General features: G+C 39.2%; 1 protein-coding gene across 7 annotated transcripts in view; it reads right to left on the reverse strand.

Moving 5' to 3' along the window:
• Positions 1-8,950: 8,950 nt before the first annotated feature.
• Positions 8,951-19,063, reverse strand: part of SYN2 (synapsin II) — a 225,467-nt gene continuing 215,354 nt past the window's right edge. For all 7 annotated transcript variants that reach the window (XM_075514128.1, XM_075514131.1, XM_075514127.1 and 4 more), the window contains 3 exons: positions 16,488-16,548; positions 12,444-12,729; positions 8,951-9,835 (listed from right to left, as the gene is read on the reverse strand). In XM_075514128.1, the coding sequence (XP_075370243.1) occupies positions 9,700-9,835; positions 12,444-12,729; positions 16,488-16,548 (483 nt within the window). In that variant the 3' untranslated portion in view covers positions 8,951-9,699. The remainder of the gene's footprint in view (positions 9,836-12,443; positions 12,730-16,487; positions 16,549-19,063) is intronic.

The following is a 19,063-nucleotide window of genomic DNA, read 5'->3' on the forward strand; positions in this document are numbered from 1 at the left end:
TCATTTACTTTCTGTGATCAGCTTGATTAAGGAGAGGTGATACCGTCCTAAGAATGTTAAGCTTGACCTGGTAAGAATTGTAATAAAAATTTTACTGACTTCTGCATCAAAGGAATAAGCCCAATGTTAGCAAAATGTTAAGCTGGCATTTTAAGTCGTCTATAACATTAAGTATAAATGAAAAATTACAGGCATTTTCAAGAGAGTTGAGAGAAATGAGAGATCAATGTATTGCTTGTTTTACTGTTAGATCATCTCCAGTTTAAAAAATAATTGATATTCCTTCTTCCACACCCTTCTACCATAATTATGTAAAGAATCTGGATTATGCTTCCGACTTGATTTAACTGTTTTATAATAAGTCACAAGCATACCTTGCCTACTTGATGATATTCCTTTAAGGTTGTGCCAGTCTTTCCATTATTAAATCATGTTTAGTGTTATATACTGGTTGCTTAAAAAAAATTCACTTCAAGCTTGAACTTGCTACGCATTCTCAGCTAGCCATATGTGTAAGGGAGCACAAAAACCATCAGTACTATTTAGCAACTTAAAACATTAGTTTTTAATTTATTGGAAATTATGGCTTTTCTTCAAAAAATGTGAAAAAAATGTTTATCATAATGAGGGCTTGAGTTTGTTAGTGGGGAGAATAAGCATAAAAATAATTAAGAGCTGCATTTTGTGTATATGGTCTGTGTGCTGCCCCTATGTATTCTTCCCTTCCCACCCCCCCATCATAATTCTGACCCATTTGTAGACAATTTGACTTTTGGTTTGAACAGGAAGCAAGCAACTAAAAAGGAAGACTTGTGTGTAGAGAGTAGGAAAGATTGTAAGTTTTAAACACAGCAGTTCAGACACATAGATAGGTACAGGAGTCCTACTTCATAGAATCATAGAATGCTTTGGGCTGGAAGGGACCTTAAAGGTCATCTACTTCCAAACCACTGCCATGGGCAGGGACACCTTCCACTAGGCCAGGTTGCTCAAAGCCCCGTCCAACCTGGCCTTGAACTCTGCCAGGGATGGGGCATCCACAGCTTCTCTGGGCAACCCGGTCCAGTGCCTCGCCACCCTCACAGTGAAGAATTTCTTCCTTTATCTGATCTCAATCTCCCCTCTTCCAGTTACCCACTCTGCTACTATTCTGGCTCGTTAGTTTTTCTGAAGTTCAGAATTTGATGAGAATTGAAAACAATGGTGGGTCCTGTAACCTTTTTAGTTACGGATTTTCCCCGCCCCCCCACCCCCACCCCCCCATATCCCAGAGAAACACGGAGACTTTGCAACTCAGTATGGCTGACCAGTCTAAAGACATTTCTAGTATGGAACGCTATATGTTTTGTAGAACGGGGTAGAGATTTTTAATAGCTGAATTGGTGTTTTGGGAGTGTTCAAAATGAAACGCTAGGTCCCTTAGGGGTCACTACGTGGAGTTCGTAGCTGGTCAGCGTACTTGCTCCCCTCCGGAGCGTTGTGCATGACCTACTGAAGGTCAGAAAGAAACGTTGACTTGAAATACCTACACCTCAAGAAGATGGACTAAAACATATCTGAAAGAGTTTCTGTAAGGATAGGAAAATCTCCTCTTCCTGGCTTTGTCCTGAAGAACAAGTGTCCACGTAACTTTATCCAGCAGCTCCATTTCCTAATATGCTTCTGCTGACTCCAGTAACACACTGACTCTGGTAACATACATTTTTATGCCTTCAGTCTAAAAAGTGACCTGGTCTGTAGTCTTTCTTGGGCATAATTGTATTTTATTCCCCATTTTCAGAACAGAAGATTGAATTCAGTATTTTCATTCATTCAGTTTTTTATTATCTACTATTTGTTAAGAGAACTGAGGCCACGTAAGATAAGCCTCCAGTTTGGTTTTTTTTTCGGTTTTGGGGGGCTTTTGTTTGTTTTTTTGGTTTTTTAAAACCTATTTTAGGCTTTCGCTGTAGTCAGAGAGAGGTAGGCTAATAAACTCATCCTAATACCTCTTTGGAAGGTACATTTACCATATCCGTAAGGCTGATGTTGTGAACACCCCTCAGATCCAAGCTCTCAACTACGAACGCATCCTGTGCTAACGTCTAGTGCTATGTGGAACTGCCAAGTGGTCTCGTATCCAAATACTTACTAGGCTGGGGACTGCTTAATCTCTGAGATCAGGGAGACTTATTCTGATGTGGCTGTAGACTCTAGACAGTTAAATTTGCAGAAATCCACTGAAGGCAGTTTGCTTTTCAGAAGTTGCTGAGGGCATAATTTGGCTTTTTGCAGTTTGAGGGTGGGCTGTTTAACCTGAACAAGTTCCAGCTTGTTCAATTATAATTTAACAATTTATTTTCCCCATACTTGCTGTGTTCCTCCCAAGAGATGCTTGCATCTCCTTGATGCATGAAAGGATACCTGTATTTAATGTACATATTAAATAAGTCTGTAAAGTAAATTCTCACATAATTTTACATTTAAAAGTACTATTTGAGGTGTGTGTGTATATATAATTTTGTTAGATGCATGTATAGAAATAAAACAGGCTTTGCTCTTCCCTTTTGTACCTCCTCAAGACATGTAATCTACAAAGCAGGAGGATTGCATGATAAAATGTGCCAGAGTGGAATGCATAATTATTCCAGAGGAGGGTAAGTCAGTTCAGAACTTGTACTAACATTCTTAAGGGCAGCAGGAGTCTTCTTGCCATGAAATTACATCAGCTCGCTATGGCCCAGAGTCAATGCACATGCTTTCCCTTTCTAGTAAAAAAAAGGTGTGAAAAATGCTAATGTCTTCAAAAATGTGCTGTAGAACAAAGCTGAGTAAACGAATATGTATTATGGTGTGGTGTTCACCTGTAAGTGAACTTGAGTTTAAGTGGAGAAGAGATTGAGACATTGTACTTTTAAAACAACCATTTCACTTTTTTAATAGATTAAGTCATGACTTGCAAACAGACAAAAAAACATCTAAATAAGAAAAAGAATGCTTCCTTGATCCTAGTTCAGAGACATTCCCATAACAGGTGGGGCAGAGGCCTTTAAATTACAGGTCTCCATATACCCAAATTTGTTACAATTCCATCAAGCAATGAGAAGAGACGTTTTTACAGCAAACAGCCGTGGATGCGGCTAGCAACACCCGTTTTCAAGATTGCTAAAAGATGAGTGTTTGGTTGGCATTGCGCAGTAACAACATCAGAGGTAGGATCTGTTCTGTGTGGAAACGCTACCCAGTTTCCTAGGAGTCTTAAGACGAAGCATACAGCCCTTGCTGCTAGCTAATGTACTTCAGTTGTCACCGAGACGAACAGTTCGCTAATGCAGCTCGGCACAGTTCTGATTTACTAGGCCTGGTTCAGCTAGTGGATAGGGAGTGACTACTTTCCGTTTCCCCACGAGGAGAGGGGAGGAAAGGAGCGTTTCCTTTTTCTTAAGCTACAATATCTGGCACTTACAGCTCTTCGGCGGATCTGTTGTGCGAGACAAATCGTAGAGACTGCGGGCTGAGGTGGCACCTCGGCAGCAGAATTTGCTCACTAAATTCTAGCGGCAGCCTCTTTAGTAGCACACCGTGTTTCTTACTGCACGAGGCCAGTGGAATATGCGGTCTCAAGCGATGCACGGCTGAAGAAAAAAAAAAAAAGTGTACGTGGGGAAAACGTGCCTAAAGATATATCCATGCTCATGACACGGGTGTTAACGCGGGTTGCAAAGAAAGAAAAATGTGCAAAAAGCAGAGAGTACAGGATTTTAGCTTGAACCAGCCAAAACTATGAAGTATTCAGTGATGGCAGATAATGTCAGGGTAGTAATCTACTGTTTAAAGGGCCCATCTGGGAGATTTACATAATCATCAGTTGGAGAGACCTGTACAGTGATCTCCAGTTAGAGCACGCTTGGCAAGCGAAGTGTTAGCTTGTGGCATTCTGCACGTCGCGAAAGGATGCTTTGCCCCCTCTTCTTTTTTTGTATGGGAAAACTCCTCCTAACTTTAGGGGAGGAGGCATATTATGAGTGAAGCTGCGAGATGCTCACCTTTTATGTCAGTGGGTGGGAAAGAAATAAATATATTCTTCTCTCACATTGACATCTTCTGATTATCTGAAAAATTTTTGCCCAATAGCTCCAGTTCCCACAAACGACATTTCAGGAGACTTAAATGGCAGAATTTCATGTGAAATACCTGAGGGGTAGGGGAAAAGAAGCATCAGCTTATCCTGTTTTTCCTTAACAGCAGAACTACTAAAACTCTAACACCCATGGACCATGTTAATTCTTTCGGTGATCACTTCACTGCTCTGAGTTACGATAAAATCAAACCCACACTTTAGGTTTTGCTACAGCCTCAGAAGGGCACACGGCATGCTAATGAAGCATGTTAATTTTAGTTTCATGCATCTAAAGTACTGGCTAGCATTTCTTCAGTACTGCGGTAATTCTGTAACTGATGGAGCAGATCTAGCTGTATAACTTTAAGTCCCTGTCCTGGATCATCTCTTAAAAATGGTTGTCACTCAAACACTCGTACCAGACGCTTGAGAAGTAGCTCCCAAATTAAAAAAAGGTTAAGTACCAGCCCATATGCACTACTTCTTTCTTTTCTTTTTGTTTCTCATCTGGTGAGACAAAAGTTCTTTTGTATTGCCTGTCTAGGTGCTTTTAAAAGCTACATAATCTTTTACTAAAATTTCGTTCTTAGTTAAGAAAGCAAGAGAAGAACATCAGCAGTCAGCTTTCATTTTTTACTACTTACTCTAGCTATCTTCATGGTGTTAGGAAGCACAAATCAGTGCAAGGTGATAATAACAATTCAAAATCTTGCCTTTAAACAAAAATTCAGCTACTCCTCAGAGCTTATAAAACATTAGAGTAGAATCTGGCTCATTGGGCTTGGTCAGAAAACCAGGCACATGTGAGTAAAGTAGAAATTGTTAGGAGGAGAGACAAATGCTAACAAAAACCATGTGTAAAGAGTTAAGCTCCCAATTAATCCATTCTCGGTCTTGTCAGGTTAGCTTACATTTTACCCCGTTTCTGTTACCATCCATCACTTTCATAGAACAAAGATTTAGCCATAAAGCCAGGTACCTTCTCCTCCATAACATATATCCTGTACTTGGAAGCTTAAATGTCAAGTAATGTGAAGTGGGTCAGTTTTTAAACACCACATCCACCCTTGGAAGTTCTGAGCAATGCCACTGCTAAGAGAAGTCAAAACTCCAGTCCCAGTAAAAACCACAAAATCTGCTTTTTTTTTTTTTCTTTCAATTGATCCTCTTTCTAATTCTTTGGAACATAATCTGTGGGGAAAAAACCGTATCTCTTTTACTCCTGGGCTATCTTAAAGTGAAACAGGGGGATAGTCTTTCTGTTGTTGTTCTTGGCTTCTTTTAAATGTAAAGAACTCACTCGATACTCTACACAGTATTTGAACTCTGTCTTTTTTAAAACAAGTTAAATTTTATTTGCATTCTTTCTTGAATTAATTTTTGAACTGCAAGAATCTAACTACAGATGAGCAAATCAAGGTTTCATGAAACTTAATGCAAACTATCATCTTGAGGTGGACTATTCTTCCTTAGAAAATGAGGAGGAATTGGAGGAAATGAGGAAAACAGGATTTTGCAAATTTGGCTGCTTATTTACATGACTAAATATGCATTTGGAGAACTAATTACTAATTTTAGGCACCTATTTTGAAAATTCTGATATGAGATTCTAAAAACATCTTAAAAAAAAAGAAAAAAAAATGCTTGTTTAGAAATCTATGTCTAATAAAAAGCATTTCCATGTTGGAGACATGTATTGTCATTCAGAACTTACATTCATTTGTGCTGGCGTATGTGACGGTTTGGATCATCTTTCTTAAATTACTCTGAGTCAATAATCACTTCTAGTTATTTTTGGTATGAAAAATAAACTCTACTAGTAACCAAAATTTGCAAATGCTTCTTTGTTTGCAGCACTGTTTTGCTAGACAGCTTTATTTTGCCAGGAGAAGGAGCAAGGCAGAGCTCAATGAAGTTGCCTCTTACTCCATGCCTGAACGGTTACAAAGGCTAAGATAGCTGAGCGTCCGGACACGAGAGGAAACTCAGTCCCAAAAGCGGCAAGTAGTGCCATTTTAGATCGCCTTTGTATGCCCTGCCTAGCCTCCAACTGCCATTTTAGTGGAGCCCAGGTCTCCCACAGATCCTGTCTCATACCTGCCAACCCCTGTGTGGCTGCCTTGATTGCCGAGATAGGCGTCACGATACGAGATCTAAAAAGGCACTAGGTAGCTGTGCTGGACTTAGTCAGCCACCTGCATCCTACCCAACCTCACTGGAAGCTGCTCTTGACGGACAACTTGCTAGGAAATGTATTTGTAGTATTCACCCGAATCCTGGCAACGACCACGGCAATGCACAGATAATATGCACTGACTTTTTCACTTTTGTAAATAGGAGCTTTATTGTATGTGATCTGTTCATCGAGACAACGTTGGCTCAGAGAAGTGACTTTGTTCTTGTGGAGCAGGAAGTATACAGAGTACACACAATGTTTACGAAGTACCTTAGTACTATTTTGACTAATTTTTACTGGAGAGTTAGTGGTTGTTTCAAAGCTAGATTAGTCACTTTGTCCGTAATTATAATCTCTTGAAATCTGCTTCAGTGTTCTGAATTGGCTTCAGGCCTAATGGTCAGAAAATGGCCCCATCTCAGTCTTAAGACTAAACTTGATTAGTAGCTCTGTAGATTTCATATTATCCTGATTTATAAGTGAAAGACGAAAAAAAGATGGAGTGCTGTACATAGAAACCTGTGGCATCATAAGCTGCATCTCCATGGAGAAGGTGCCAACGATGTACAGACCTCATGTTCCTAGGCTAACGTTCGCAAAGATGAACCACCACAGACACTCGGAATATTTCTGTATTACCGTTTATGCAATCCTAGATAGCATTATGTTGGATAACGGGGTATTTAGAGCTTGCACGTGAATTCAAAGCACAATCTGTTTAATGAAGTACGACAAAATGGACAATAAATGTTTGAATAGACTTTTTATAAAGCCTCATTTTTTCTGATTAGTATTTCGAGATGTGTTATAGATTGCTTAAAAATGCCTTAACCATGAAACACTGCATAAGGAACATAAGCATGCATCAGCTTGCATGTGACACGCTTTAGCACGCTTGGAGGTATAAAGAAGTTTTGGCATTGTGGAGAGGCAATGTGTTATGTACATTGTGTGGGAGGATACACCATGCAGATTTGATTGCATCATCTTGCTCTCTTTTTTCTTTCCTTTTCTTTTCTTTCTTTTTTTTGTTCCAGATGGTAAAACAAAGACTGTAGTGAAACCCGTTTTCTCCCAGGAAGAGGTGGGAGGGAATTTTATATGAGCAAGAAACTTTGCCTCAAGTCGAAATCTGGGGCCTGGACTAATGAACTACCTGTAATTCACATTGTACTAAATATTGCTGAAACTAGGCATGTACTAATCATGAACCATGCCAAACTATGCATAATTACTATGCTTTCTCTGTAGCAGTAATTAATTTGCGTTAGCAACTTTGATTAATCTTTCTAATCTAAAAGTAAAGTGCTTCTCAGACATGAAAGGCTCTATAACTGCTCAAGGTTGTTATTGCAGCCCAGCGAAGGGTGTTTCAATCCAGTGGGGGGCAGGAGGGGGACGAAACTTAAAAAAATCAAAGTAGAGCTGATATTTGTGAGCTAATAAAGACTATTAACAGTTAAAACATTCTGTTTTGCCACAGAATTCATCAGCTAAACTACAGGCTGCTGTGGACAGGGCATTCCTGCTGAAGGAGAAGAGAATTGTTATTAATTCAGTAAGAGGGCTTCCTCTGAGGGCTGTTCCACAAAGATGAGGGTTATATGCCGAAGAGAGGGACTGAGATTCCGTCCTATAGAGGGCAATGCTATGTATTTAATGTTTGTAAAGTTGCAGTGCAAACTTACCCATAAATTCATTTCAGTCTTAACCTGGAGGAAAGCATTGTTCTAGGCATGATTGTTCAGCTACGGTATTGAGTCAGTCCTCATTGTCAGTCCAGAAGGGCTGTCAGTTGTGTTGCCTGCGAGCGGTTTGGACGTGTCTGCTTTTCAGGAAATACGCACGCTAAGATCATCAGCTTGGACTATGTTGACAAACAGAGAGCTATCAGATGCTAATGTACAAACTATAATCTCCAGCGATGCCAGAATTTAGTTTGTACATTCTCCAGTGATGCCAGAATTAAGTTTCCGTACTTCATGGCCAACCTCCTGGCCCAAGCCAGGCTCTTCATCCAAAGGAATCCAAAGCCGCTGAAAGGACTTATGTCATCAAATGGTGATTGTGACTTCCCTCGACTTCATAAACCTTCAGATCTACAAGGAGGAAAATGTCTGAGGCAAATGGATGTGTCTCTACAAACCCATTACAAATCCCATAGGGTTTTTAAGTTAGCGTTGCCTTGCTCGTTTTCTCCCTCAGACGTGCTAATATCACAGCTATTTTTCCTTGTTTCCCCTGCTAGCACTGTTTCCTGGCAAGGAATACTGCTGCATGTAATTCATGATAGGCAGAATGACATGATAATAATTTGGAAATGGATAGTCCAGAGATTACTAATGAACTTCACTTTGATTTAGATAATTAAAAAAAAAATGCTGCTGTTACCTCCAAGTCCAGGATCAATTCTGTTTTCGCCAGTTAGAGAAATATTTTTAAAATACATAACTTATTAGAAAATGTAGATGTGATTCCTAGAATTTATAATTTTTTATGATGCTAATTCAAAAAGAGAATTATTTGTGATAGTTTATTTTCTTACAGTTGTGGTTTGTGTCCAAGTAGTTTATAACCAGAAAGCTACCCTTTTGATATCAGTCAAAATAGAAAATATATATTGATGTTGAAACAAGCTTTGTAGAAGACATTTTTTTAAATCAGGCATGGGACTTTACATTTATTAGAAGGTGTTCACAAAAATAAGGGTAACATCATGCATATTCTTTGCAACTAAACCCAGTTATGGTTACAATTTGGAAATAAATTTAAATAGACATATGGAGATACAGTAGTACATATACACTCTATTTATGACATTAAGTTAGTGTACTGATAACTCTCAGCGATACATCAGAAGTCTACAACCAGCTGACAGAAAGATTGTATAAGGAGGAAGAAACTGCTTCAATTTCTCACATTATTTCTGTGGCTTGACAAGAACGTCAGTGTGAATTGCCTCCTAAATTTGGGAGGCAAGAACAAGTCAAGACTATACTTTTGCCGTACAAAACATTTACACACAAAATACACATGCATTGCAATGCATTGGAAATGGGTAAAGCAAGGAGAAACCCATCGCTCAATGCTTTATTAACACAATTCTACAAAGGAGTCTCAAATAGGATTATATAGTTCAGTCACAGTAAGGCCACAATATTACAATGGATAAGGACCTTAGAATTCGGCATTCTGTGTTAGTAATAGAACCCTTCCTTCTTTATAGACTTCTCTACATGTTCCTGAATGGTACCTCATCAAAGTCCTTCTTCTATTTTTTTTTTGTTTTGTTTTGTAAGTTTAACATATTGCTTAATACAACAGTTAGCACAGTAGAGAAGGGTACTGTCACAGGGAAAACAAAACCTATGTAACATTCACGTAGTTTTTAGACTATATGCTAGGTGCATTTAGATGAAGCTGGCTAATCAGAAAAAAGACTAGCAAAGGATTTCCTCAAGTTTCGAATAGTTTCAGCTTTTGCTTCATCTTCGTTCACAGATGATCGGAAGAAGGATGATTCTGTGAAACTGAAGGCATTTGTCAAAGACTGCGACTTGCTGCAAGACAAAAATGCAACATGTTTTGTATGGTCATATTGTCTACCAGCTTCCATCCACATATAACTTGAATAAATTACGAGAAAAGGCAAAATGTCCACGAGGTGCAGACAGTTTGCATGTGAGCAAAGGGGACATTCAACACGAGCAGTATAGTTAGATGTAGCATACAGAGCTGCTGCAGCACAGCACATTCCTTCTGTACTTTGATTTCAGAAGTAGGATAATCGTTTTCTTTAGAGAACACACTGCTTTTTTTACAGATATGAAACGTTGTATTCCAGTAAATTGGATGATGTAAATTAGAACTTGAGGAAAATAGTAGGCCTGCCTGCTAAATCCAAATCACCACCCAACACAGGATGATTAATAACTGTGTTCCTTAAGGCTGCAAACAGTTACGCACAAAGAAAAAATAGGTATTTCGGCAAGAGTTTGAAGAATGAATCCGAAAGTTGTAATGTGCTCTCTCTCTCTATGTATATATATATATAGGACATTTGATCCTTAGTGGAGGCTTAATGACACTTTACATCTTTAAAGAAAAATCCCCAAATCAGCTCTAATTTTTCTTGTCTATAAGCCGTTAGTTTAGCAATGCTATTCTGGTTTTAGTGCTATCATGTAAGTACGGTATAAGTCTCTGTAAGCATGAATAAAATAACATACAAGAAGGAAACTGTCTGAAGTTTAAAACTTTAACTCATGACTTGTCAGATAAAATAATATTCAAAAAGTCGGCTTGAATTTAAAGAGAAAACATTAATGAGTTACAACCTTTTCACAAAGATATCCATGCGTTAGTGAAACTAGTTAACTGATTTCGTTTGTATCTCAGTACAATAACAGGATTTCAGTTTTGGCTATAGTAAAACTGAAACACTTTTCTCATTCAGATTGTCTTATGCTCTTCATGGTTTGCAACTTCTCTGCCTCTAAACTAATAATGTACAGCAAACAGTGCTACAGGCGCTTTAGGTTTTTCATAAATTATAGTTGTGTTAATGAGAATAGACTGATAAATGTTTGTTTGTACTCACTGAAAGAGGGAGGGTGGGAAGCAGCACTTGACTTGATTAGTAACACAATAAGTAGCCTAATTAAATATTTATTCACAGATTAATAACATGTACATACAGGTTGGGCAACAGCATGTGGGTGAATACAAAGCATACGCATGCAAATAGATAGAGTTAATCCTACAGGCAGGAGATCTGAGTCTTGGTGTGGACCTAAAACTGCTTCTTGAAAGTTAGAAAAACGACTCTTATTACAGCTTGCATCTTGAAAACTTGCATCTTAATTTCTCCTTTTTTATTTTATTTTAAATAGAGACTGTTCTCTTCCATCTGAAGAAGAGAAAAATGAATCTAGATTTGAACAAGGAACTCAAGGACAGGGAGAAAGCTGGGCAACAGTATGTGGTACCGTTCTTCTCTACCTGTTCTGAACTGGTTTTCTTAAATGTCCAAAGTTCACAAGTTAAGTTTGAAACTCTAATCCAGTTTCCATCTCGCTTAAGAAAATCAACCTCCTTATTTCCTGTGTATACTTAAATAATGGATGAACGAATTTGAGTTTTATGAGTATAAAACAGAATGAAGAAATACACTGTCCTAGGAAGGCCAGGAAAAGTTCTTTGCATTTTGTCACCTCACGCCTCTTTTCCACCGAGTTGTGCTCAGGTGAGGACTCAGAATCGGTTCACACCAGTATCAGCATATGAGTGGGTGGGAAAAGGGGATCTGTCTGTCTTGGCTAAAACAAAGACTACATGCCAGTCTTTGTACTTACCAAAATAAGAAGAATGTGTCTGTGACTACCGGCAATAGCGTGTGTCAGGATCGCTAGGTTGAAAACCAGCGAAATGGTGAAAATCATTGCTAATACCTTCCCCATGTTTTCTGTTCACTGGGTTTAAGCTGTGAGAGGGGCTATAGCTACAGACCCTTTTCACGCTCTTTACTGTAGCACGTGGCTGGCTAGGTAGAGCAACAACAGCACGCTGTGCACTAAGGAATCTTCCAGAGAGAGAGAACTAGAGGCAGTTCCCTGCGAGTGCTGCCGTCTCCTCCGGACAGGGCCGGTGCGCGGTGCTCCTGCTCGACAGTCAGTAGCCGCGTGTAACCGTGAAGGAAGCGCGACCGTAAGGAAAACAGTTTGGCGGCCACTGTCTCGCGCGTTCGCTTGGATTGTTTCTGAGACGGGCCTTTTGAAACTGGAATCTGCTGTCTGAGTGACTGCAAGGTTAAAAGTTGAAGCAGATATAAGACTTCCTCTTTTCTGTGCAGCCTTACAGCACACCCAGATCATGAGTCAGTGACATAAAAGGAGAAAACAAATACGAGAAAGATGATGAGTTTTCAAACCTACTTGGGGCAGGAATTGCACAACTATTAAATGAAATTTCGTGTAGTGCTTTGGATATAACTAATGATGCTGTCTTACTAACCGTGAACAGCGAATAAGCTTTTTGAAACGTTTTAACCTCATTTTAGACTTGGGAACATACGTACATTTTTTTCTGACTATTAGACAACTCCCAGGTTACAGTTACAACAAAATCTGCGTTACGAGGAGAAAAGAAAATGGATAAAGCCAATCTTACTTAAGCTGTGGATGAGACTGAGGCTTCTGCTGCGGAGCAGGCTGTGGAGCAGGCTGTGGAGCTGGCTGGGGCTGGGGCTGGGGCTGCGGCTGCGGCTCCGCTTCCTTTGATAACCTGGTGCTGGAAGGACCTTGAGCCTGGGGACGTGGCTGCTGAGTTGTAGGTCCAGGCGGACGCTGTGGCTGGGAAGCCGAGGGCTTTGCTGACTGCCCAGGGGGGTACATGCGCTGTGGCTGCAATGGCTCCTGGCTTTGTGATTGCATTCCTTGGGGTTGCACTGGGCCCCCTAGGTTCAGTACAAGAAAAACTTCATAATGTTATAGTTTCAAAGAATTCTTACTAGATTTCATATCCAACACTTTAAAATAATCCTTGAATGTGTTTAATTCTACTTTTGAGGCAAAATTCTACTAATATGGACTGCAGTTTCATGTCGTCAATGCTACTAATCACAGTTGGTACATTAGTAACTTGCTGGAGCCCCTGCGATTCATCCTGAAAATGGCTAAGAAGTACGAAATTTATCCCAGCAGTAGCGGTACTGACTTCAAATCAAACCAATGGAGTTACACCCAGTATAATTTTGGCCCAGCTCAAGGAGAGGCTGCGAGATAATTGAATATACCAGTAATAGCTATGTCAGCAATACAGCTACTATTTTCTGTGTAGTTATTGCACTTTCATCCCTCCCAAGATTTAAAATTATTTCCGTAATATTCCTCTTAGATTCACTCTTATAGCAGTAAAACAACTTTATACTGAAATATCCCGGCTAATTTAAAGTCTTTTGATATCTTATTTAACCCCTTAGTGAAATATGTCAAGAACATTACAAAAACCACAAGAAAGTCATTGCTAATTCTTTACCAAGGAGATTTTTCCACTGAGAAGGAAGTATACTGGCAAAATACTGTATCACGTGTGAAACTACAGTGTGTAGTAGAGACTTAAGTTGTGAAATCCATGGCTGAAAGATGCTACATCATCATACGGGGGTTTTTTTTTTTCTGCTTTCTGACCGAAATAGTGCTGTGTCAGATCTCAGTGGGCAGGCTGCTTTTATCTCATATCAGATGTCTGAATGTGGTTTTCTGGGCTGACAGTGGTTATAACTGAACCTTTATTCTTGCATGTGACGAGGCACACAGGACATCTGAGTTAAGGGGAAGAGAGGACAGGACGGCATTCTGGGCGATTCGTTTGTACAACGTTTCAGTCAGGGCGAGAGCTTTGCCGAACAGTAAATATTACAGAAGACAACTGATCTAGATGTTCTGAACATTGGGGGATTTTTAGTCTTACACAGATATTTAGGGCAAGTAAAAGACTTAATCTACTCAGGTCTCTAAAAGAAAACCTTCATATCTGGAAGTACTGTTGCAATACAGGACTATTTTTTTTTTTAAATCGCTATTATAGTTAGCTTTCCACTTACTATACGAGATCCCAGTGTACGTCTCTGAGAACAGCATGTACTAATGCTTCAATACGTTTTAATACAGTTGTAGCAGCGTGTTGTGGTGTAGAAAGATAAATAGCACGTACTGTATGTTAAGGAATGTGCCTTCATTGTTTATTAATTTGAACCGCTTCTGTAGGAAATATTTGAAGGTGATAACACGGTCTTGCAACATCTTAATAAGGATCGCTTTCTTATTAGTCTCCTTTCACTCAATATTGAAAAACAGAAAGGTTTCTTTCCCCCACTTGTACATACAGGCTTGAATGCCAGAAACTTTACACTGAAGACAGATATAACTTTCTTTTATTGCACATTAAGCTGTACAAGATATTTCACATAAAAGATATACTGCTGTCACACTTCCAGCATTTGCTCACTTTCTTGCAGCTGGGTTGTACAAAAGGCAACAATCATGAAAGAAACTTTTACCAAAAATAACTCAACAAAACTGAACATTAAGCCTACACTGTAAAACATCTGTTCCCTGTTACCCACAATATTGCACCTAAGCATGCTTACATGCAGAGAGACATTTTGGCTTGCTTCTTGTCTGTGGTATGTAGTAATAGTGTGTGCCCTTGTAAATCCTTTACAGTCAACAAGCTGAAATCCTATCTGGAACACCCATCTCTTCTTTGCACACACAGCTCACAAATGTCGTGCGAAAAGCACTTGTGTGAATACTCGTACTACTACATGCAAAAAAATACCGACTGCTTTAAATAACATCAATCATCAGATTCATTTCTCCACCCCAGGGCAGTACGGTTTATCCACTTTATGGTGTCTGGAGGTAAGGATTTGTGAACCTGATTCTAAGTGGAATTTTCTTAATATAGAAGAAAATAGCCAATGCCGTCGTTGGAATGATCACTGACCCAGACAAATGCTGATCACTAAAGCAAAATATTCATGTAATTTACTGATAGGTAGTAAACAGTAGCACTTACCACAAACATTTAAATAGCTAATAACGCATACCTTAATTCTCATCTTACCAGCCAGCTTGTACAAATAAAAGAAACACTAAGAATGATGATTCTCACTGATAATTTTTTCCAGTGTTTGTAGGGAAAACAGAAGTAGAACATAAGGCTGTTTTCCCTTTAAACAAAATTGTTTGCACTAAACTAATGGCCACTACTCATCTTTGTACATATTCAAGATTAAAATTATAGTTTTGTGGCTCACTTGCAACTAAGCTTTATGGTATGCTAGCAGTGTGTAGCTTGTGATTCTAGGCTAGATTTCTCACAACAGATTAACTGCCTGCCTGGGTATTTCTCATAGTATCACATTATAAATCGGTTGTGCAAAAATCACAAATAATTTACCTACAGAAAATCTAGCAGTTGTCAGGCATCTCACGTCTTTTTGCAAGTTTGATTTCAAGCAATTATGATAAACCCTATTTATGTGGATAACGCTGGGACCGAGTTTTCTTTATAGCTGTCTGGATACTTCTAAGTTTAAAACAGCAGACCCGAGCCGGTCAAGAAAACCGCTGACATTTTTGTCTCCCGTTCTAATCAAAGGGCAAGATCCCTAGCTGATTAGAGGTACCTTGGTCTACCATCTCCTAACATCGCAGTATTTGAAAAAAATGAGCTCTTACAGGAAGTTTAACAGTCCTTGAGGTACTTCTCACCAAATAACCTGGGATTTAACTCTTAGGTAAGTATAAGATTTTTTGAAAGTATTTGCATGAGTTTTCATTAAAAATCTCCATAGATTACTAATTCAGAATGACAACAAAAGATACTACTCAATTGAAATAGGATACCTTAAATACTCACACTTTCACGGAGATATTGCACATAGGTGGCCCATTTACATAGCTTTGTAGCTAATAATTTAATGAAGGATTACTAAAAATATGAATACCAGTATGTAAAATAGAAGATATTTTAAATATTCCTTGGGAAGAACTGTATCTTATGGAGTCACTGAAACATTAGACTTCCACTTGCGTATAAGTAAAACTCAAATGTTAACAAACTGTATAAAATTATAAATAAAAAGCCTCACTAGCAAATTCGAATCTGGACTTTTAAAAATATATCTGGATCACCTGCCTATTAGTCATGCACACGCACAAAAAAATAAAGGCTATGAGTACAGTGTGCACACACTCACAGAGTAAGCAAAAGTATTTAGATTTGAACCTTGGTGGTATTTTACTTAACGATATAGAATACTCAAAAAATACTGTCTAACCAGCCATACTGTACAGTTGCACTGGGCTCTAAAGAGGCACATTCTTTGTACACTGTTGACAACAGCCCTGAAATCACAGATTTTACAGAGAAAGGTAGGTAAGCATTACACGCACAGACATGAACGAGTAAACAACCAGACGGTATAGTTGACACTGCATAGAAAAAACACAGTCCAGGTCAGCACTGAAACAATGCAAAAATTGAACAGAACTGGGATGTTTGCTTTTAAAATTGTGTGTTTGTTTCTTTTCTTTTTTTCGTTTTTGCTTTAACCCTTGCTTTTAGTCTCAATTAGCTAAGTAGCCTGGACTTGTTTTGGTCCTACTGCAACGCCATTACAGTCGAGAATGTACTGTAAACAACCTTGAGGTGGTGGTCGCTGAGGTGGGATTTTGTTTGGCTCTGGCTCCTTTAGTGATCCACTCTGGAAAATACATTTGAAAACAGAAGAGAAAAAAAATTAGAGTAGCTTACTTCCAATTTTCCACTACTTTGTCTTTATTTTCATTACAAATCTCTTTGTTGGTTGGGGCTGAACTTATACTTTTAATTTATTCCAGATAACATTTTCTAATTTAGTTGCCCTCTGACATGATGCATGAATCCCGGACTAATCCAAAGCTGAGTCCCTAAAAAAACCTGCTTTCCCTTTGCAGCACGTGATCATGATACAGGGAGCGCCTTCTCAGACCTTACCTCTATTGGTGCACGCTCTTGCTCCTTCGGTTCCTAGCACCTTGAACGACTTTGCTGTATCTCATTGCTGCTGCTCTCTTTTTTAGGATAGACTGAACAGAAAACGGACTTCAACAGATACCTTTGTGTAATTTAAGAAATAATTTCTTTTTAATTACATTCACTTCTATCTGGAGGCACTAGCACAGCAGGATTTTTTGCTAGTGGTAGTTTCGCTTCGATTCGCCGACTGCAAATTGGGAAGGGAGATGGACTACTCTAGGTTAGCTGTTTTGCTAAGCAAAATGAAAGAAGGAAGCAAACCCCACAGACAAATAATAAAAATAATTGAAATTACTTCATGCTACTCCATCTGACATGTTATTAGAAACACATGTAATACTTAACTTTTCAAAACAGGAGATTTATTTGGCAGTATCCTTTTCAAATGTATACTTGTCGAGAGGAAAAGATGGGCCTGAACCAAAACCTTGGAGCAGAACACCCTCTGGGAACATTAGTATTTGAATCCAAACTTGTCTTAGGCCCATCGCTAATATTTTGAAAAGTGAACTATGTTAAATCATTGGACATAATAACTTGGGGTTTTTTTTAAAGGATCCAGAAATTAAATTGCCGTCTGTCGAGAGGGAAAAGCCCCAGAACGTATTAAATAGTAAATGTAAAATTAATTAAACATGTTTCTTGCAAAGCTTACTGGTTTTTTCTGATAGATTTGTATTTGATCTTAGAACTGTAGAAATAAATCACTATAGAAATAAATCTTACTCATAGCGATGTGAATTCCTGCACAGCAATCTGGAAGTTACACTTTTTAAATGTTACAACAAGGCTCTTTTTAAATGTTACAACAAGGCTCTGTCGAATGCAGCTGTTGCAAATTGCTCTGTCTGCTTTAGCTACATAAATAAAAGGACCTAGGGCTGGTCCGAAACTCTAATTATTCAGAGTTACCAACCTTCAGAAGAGCAAATGAGGAGTAAAAATGACACGTACAAAATGAACGGGGCAAAATCTCATCCTTATATTAACTGACCAGTTACATAGTGCTCGGTAAGCATCATTGTAAGGATGAGGATACGTAGAAAAGAAGAGAATTCCCTAAGGAGAGACACAGCCACCAGAAAATTTTGAAGTGCTTTAGTGTGGGTTAAAGTCTTCTCTGTTTTGTTTCTCTCCTTCCTCTAATTTTCGGAACCACATGTAAAAGCTGACACTCTATCCTATGCATGTTTCAGTAGCGTTAAGTATTTGTGGTATCCCCTCTGTAGAAGGCGTTGGAGCTCCCTGTGAAACAATATGCATTTACATCGGTAACAACTTGGGTACTGGGGAAATGAGCCCGGAGTGGAAACCTGGAAAAGTTGCCCTGGAGCAGCTAACTCCTTTCATATTCCAGTGCCATTGTTCTGATGCACCTGGCAGCCTCCTCCGTACGCCTTTAGGGCACTTGGGTGCTCTGTATTACAGAGAGCCCCGCATTGCGTCTCCTTTGGTGTTGCAGTGCCATAGATGGAGCGTGCCCTTAAAGGGAAAGTATAAGTATGGGCTTAAGGACCTCCAAGGGTTTCCTTCCGGAGGACCAAACAGATCATGTGACTTTCGTTAGAAAGCGTGCGTAATATTTCATGAGGAACATTACTACGATTACCATGCGACAGACTTCCTAGCCTGACAGAGGGCCGTGAACCAACCTACGCGGTTCTCTGCAGCGGCAGAAGATGACTAGGGAGGATATGAGCGTTGCTATTTTTCTGCTAAAACAAAAGTAGAAGATTATGTAGGTAAAACTCATCTTTTATTTAGAAACTGAAAACACAGGCTGGCAATTTAAATTCACATCTACCTTAATGTAAAACAACATCTGCAGGGCCTCTGTCTCCTTCATGCCCTGAGGCTGAAGCAAGCCTGCCATTTGTTCTCGCACTGAAATGGTCTTGGGTTTTATTGCACGCACCACCTAACTGACTTGACGCGACAACATCAGTACTTACGCAATCTGCATATCTCTCCATCTTACTGAGAAATTATTTTATCCTAAATTAAGCTTTCAATAAACCTTATAGGAGCTTGCTAATCCTTACCTCAACTGTTCTGAAAGTTGAGAGCCTTTGTGCATTTTCTCTTGAAGATGTATTTCCCCCTCTCTAGTCACTGACTGCAGCTGTCCTGATTTTACCACCCACACATCCTTTTTTTCACCAGATATCACCTGGTGCTTCCAGGAACCTCGCCCACACTCC

Source organism: Mycteria americana, chromosome 11, assembly GCF_035582795.1.
Source record: "Mycteria americana isolate JAX WOST 10 ecotype Jacksonville Zoo and Gardens chromosome 11, USCA_MyAme_1.0, whole genome shotgun sequence".
In the NCBI taxonomy this organism is placed as follows: Eukaryota; Metazoa; Chordata; class Aves; order Ciconiiformes; family Ciconiidae; genus Mycteria; species Mycteria americana.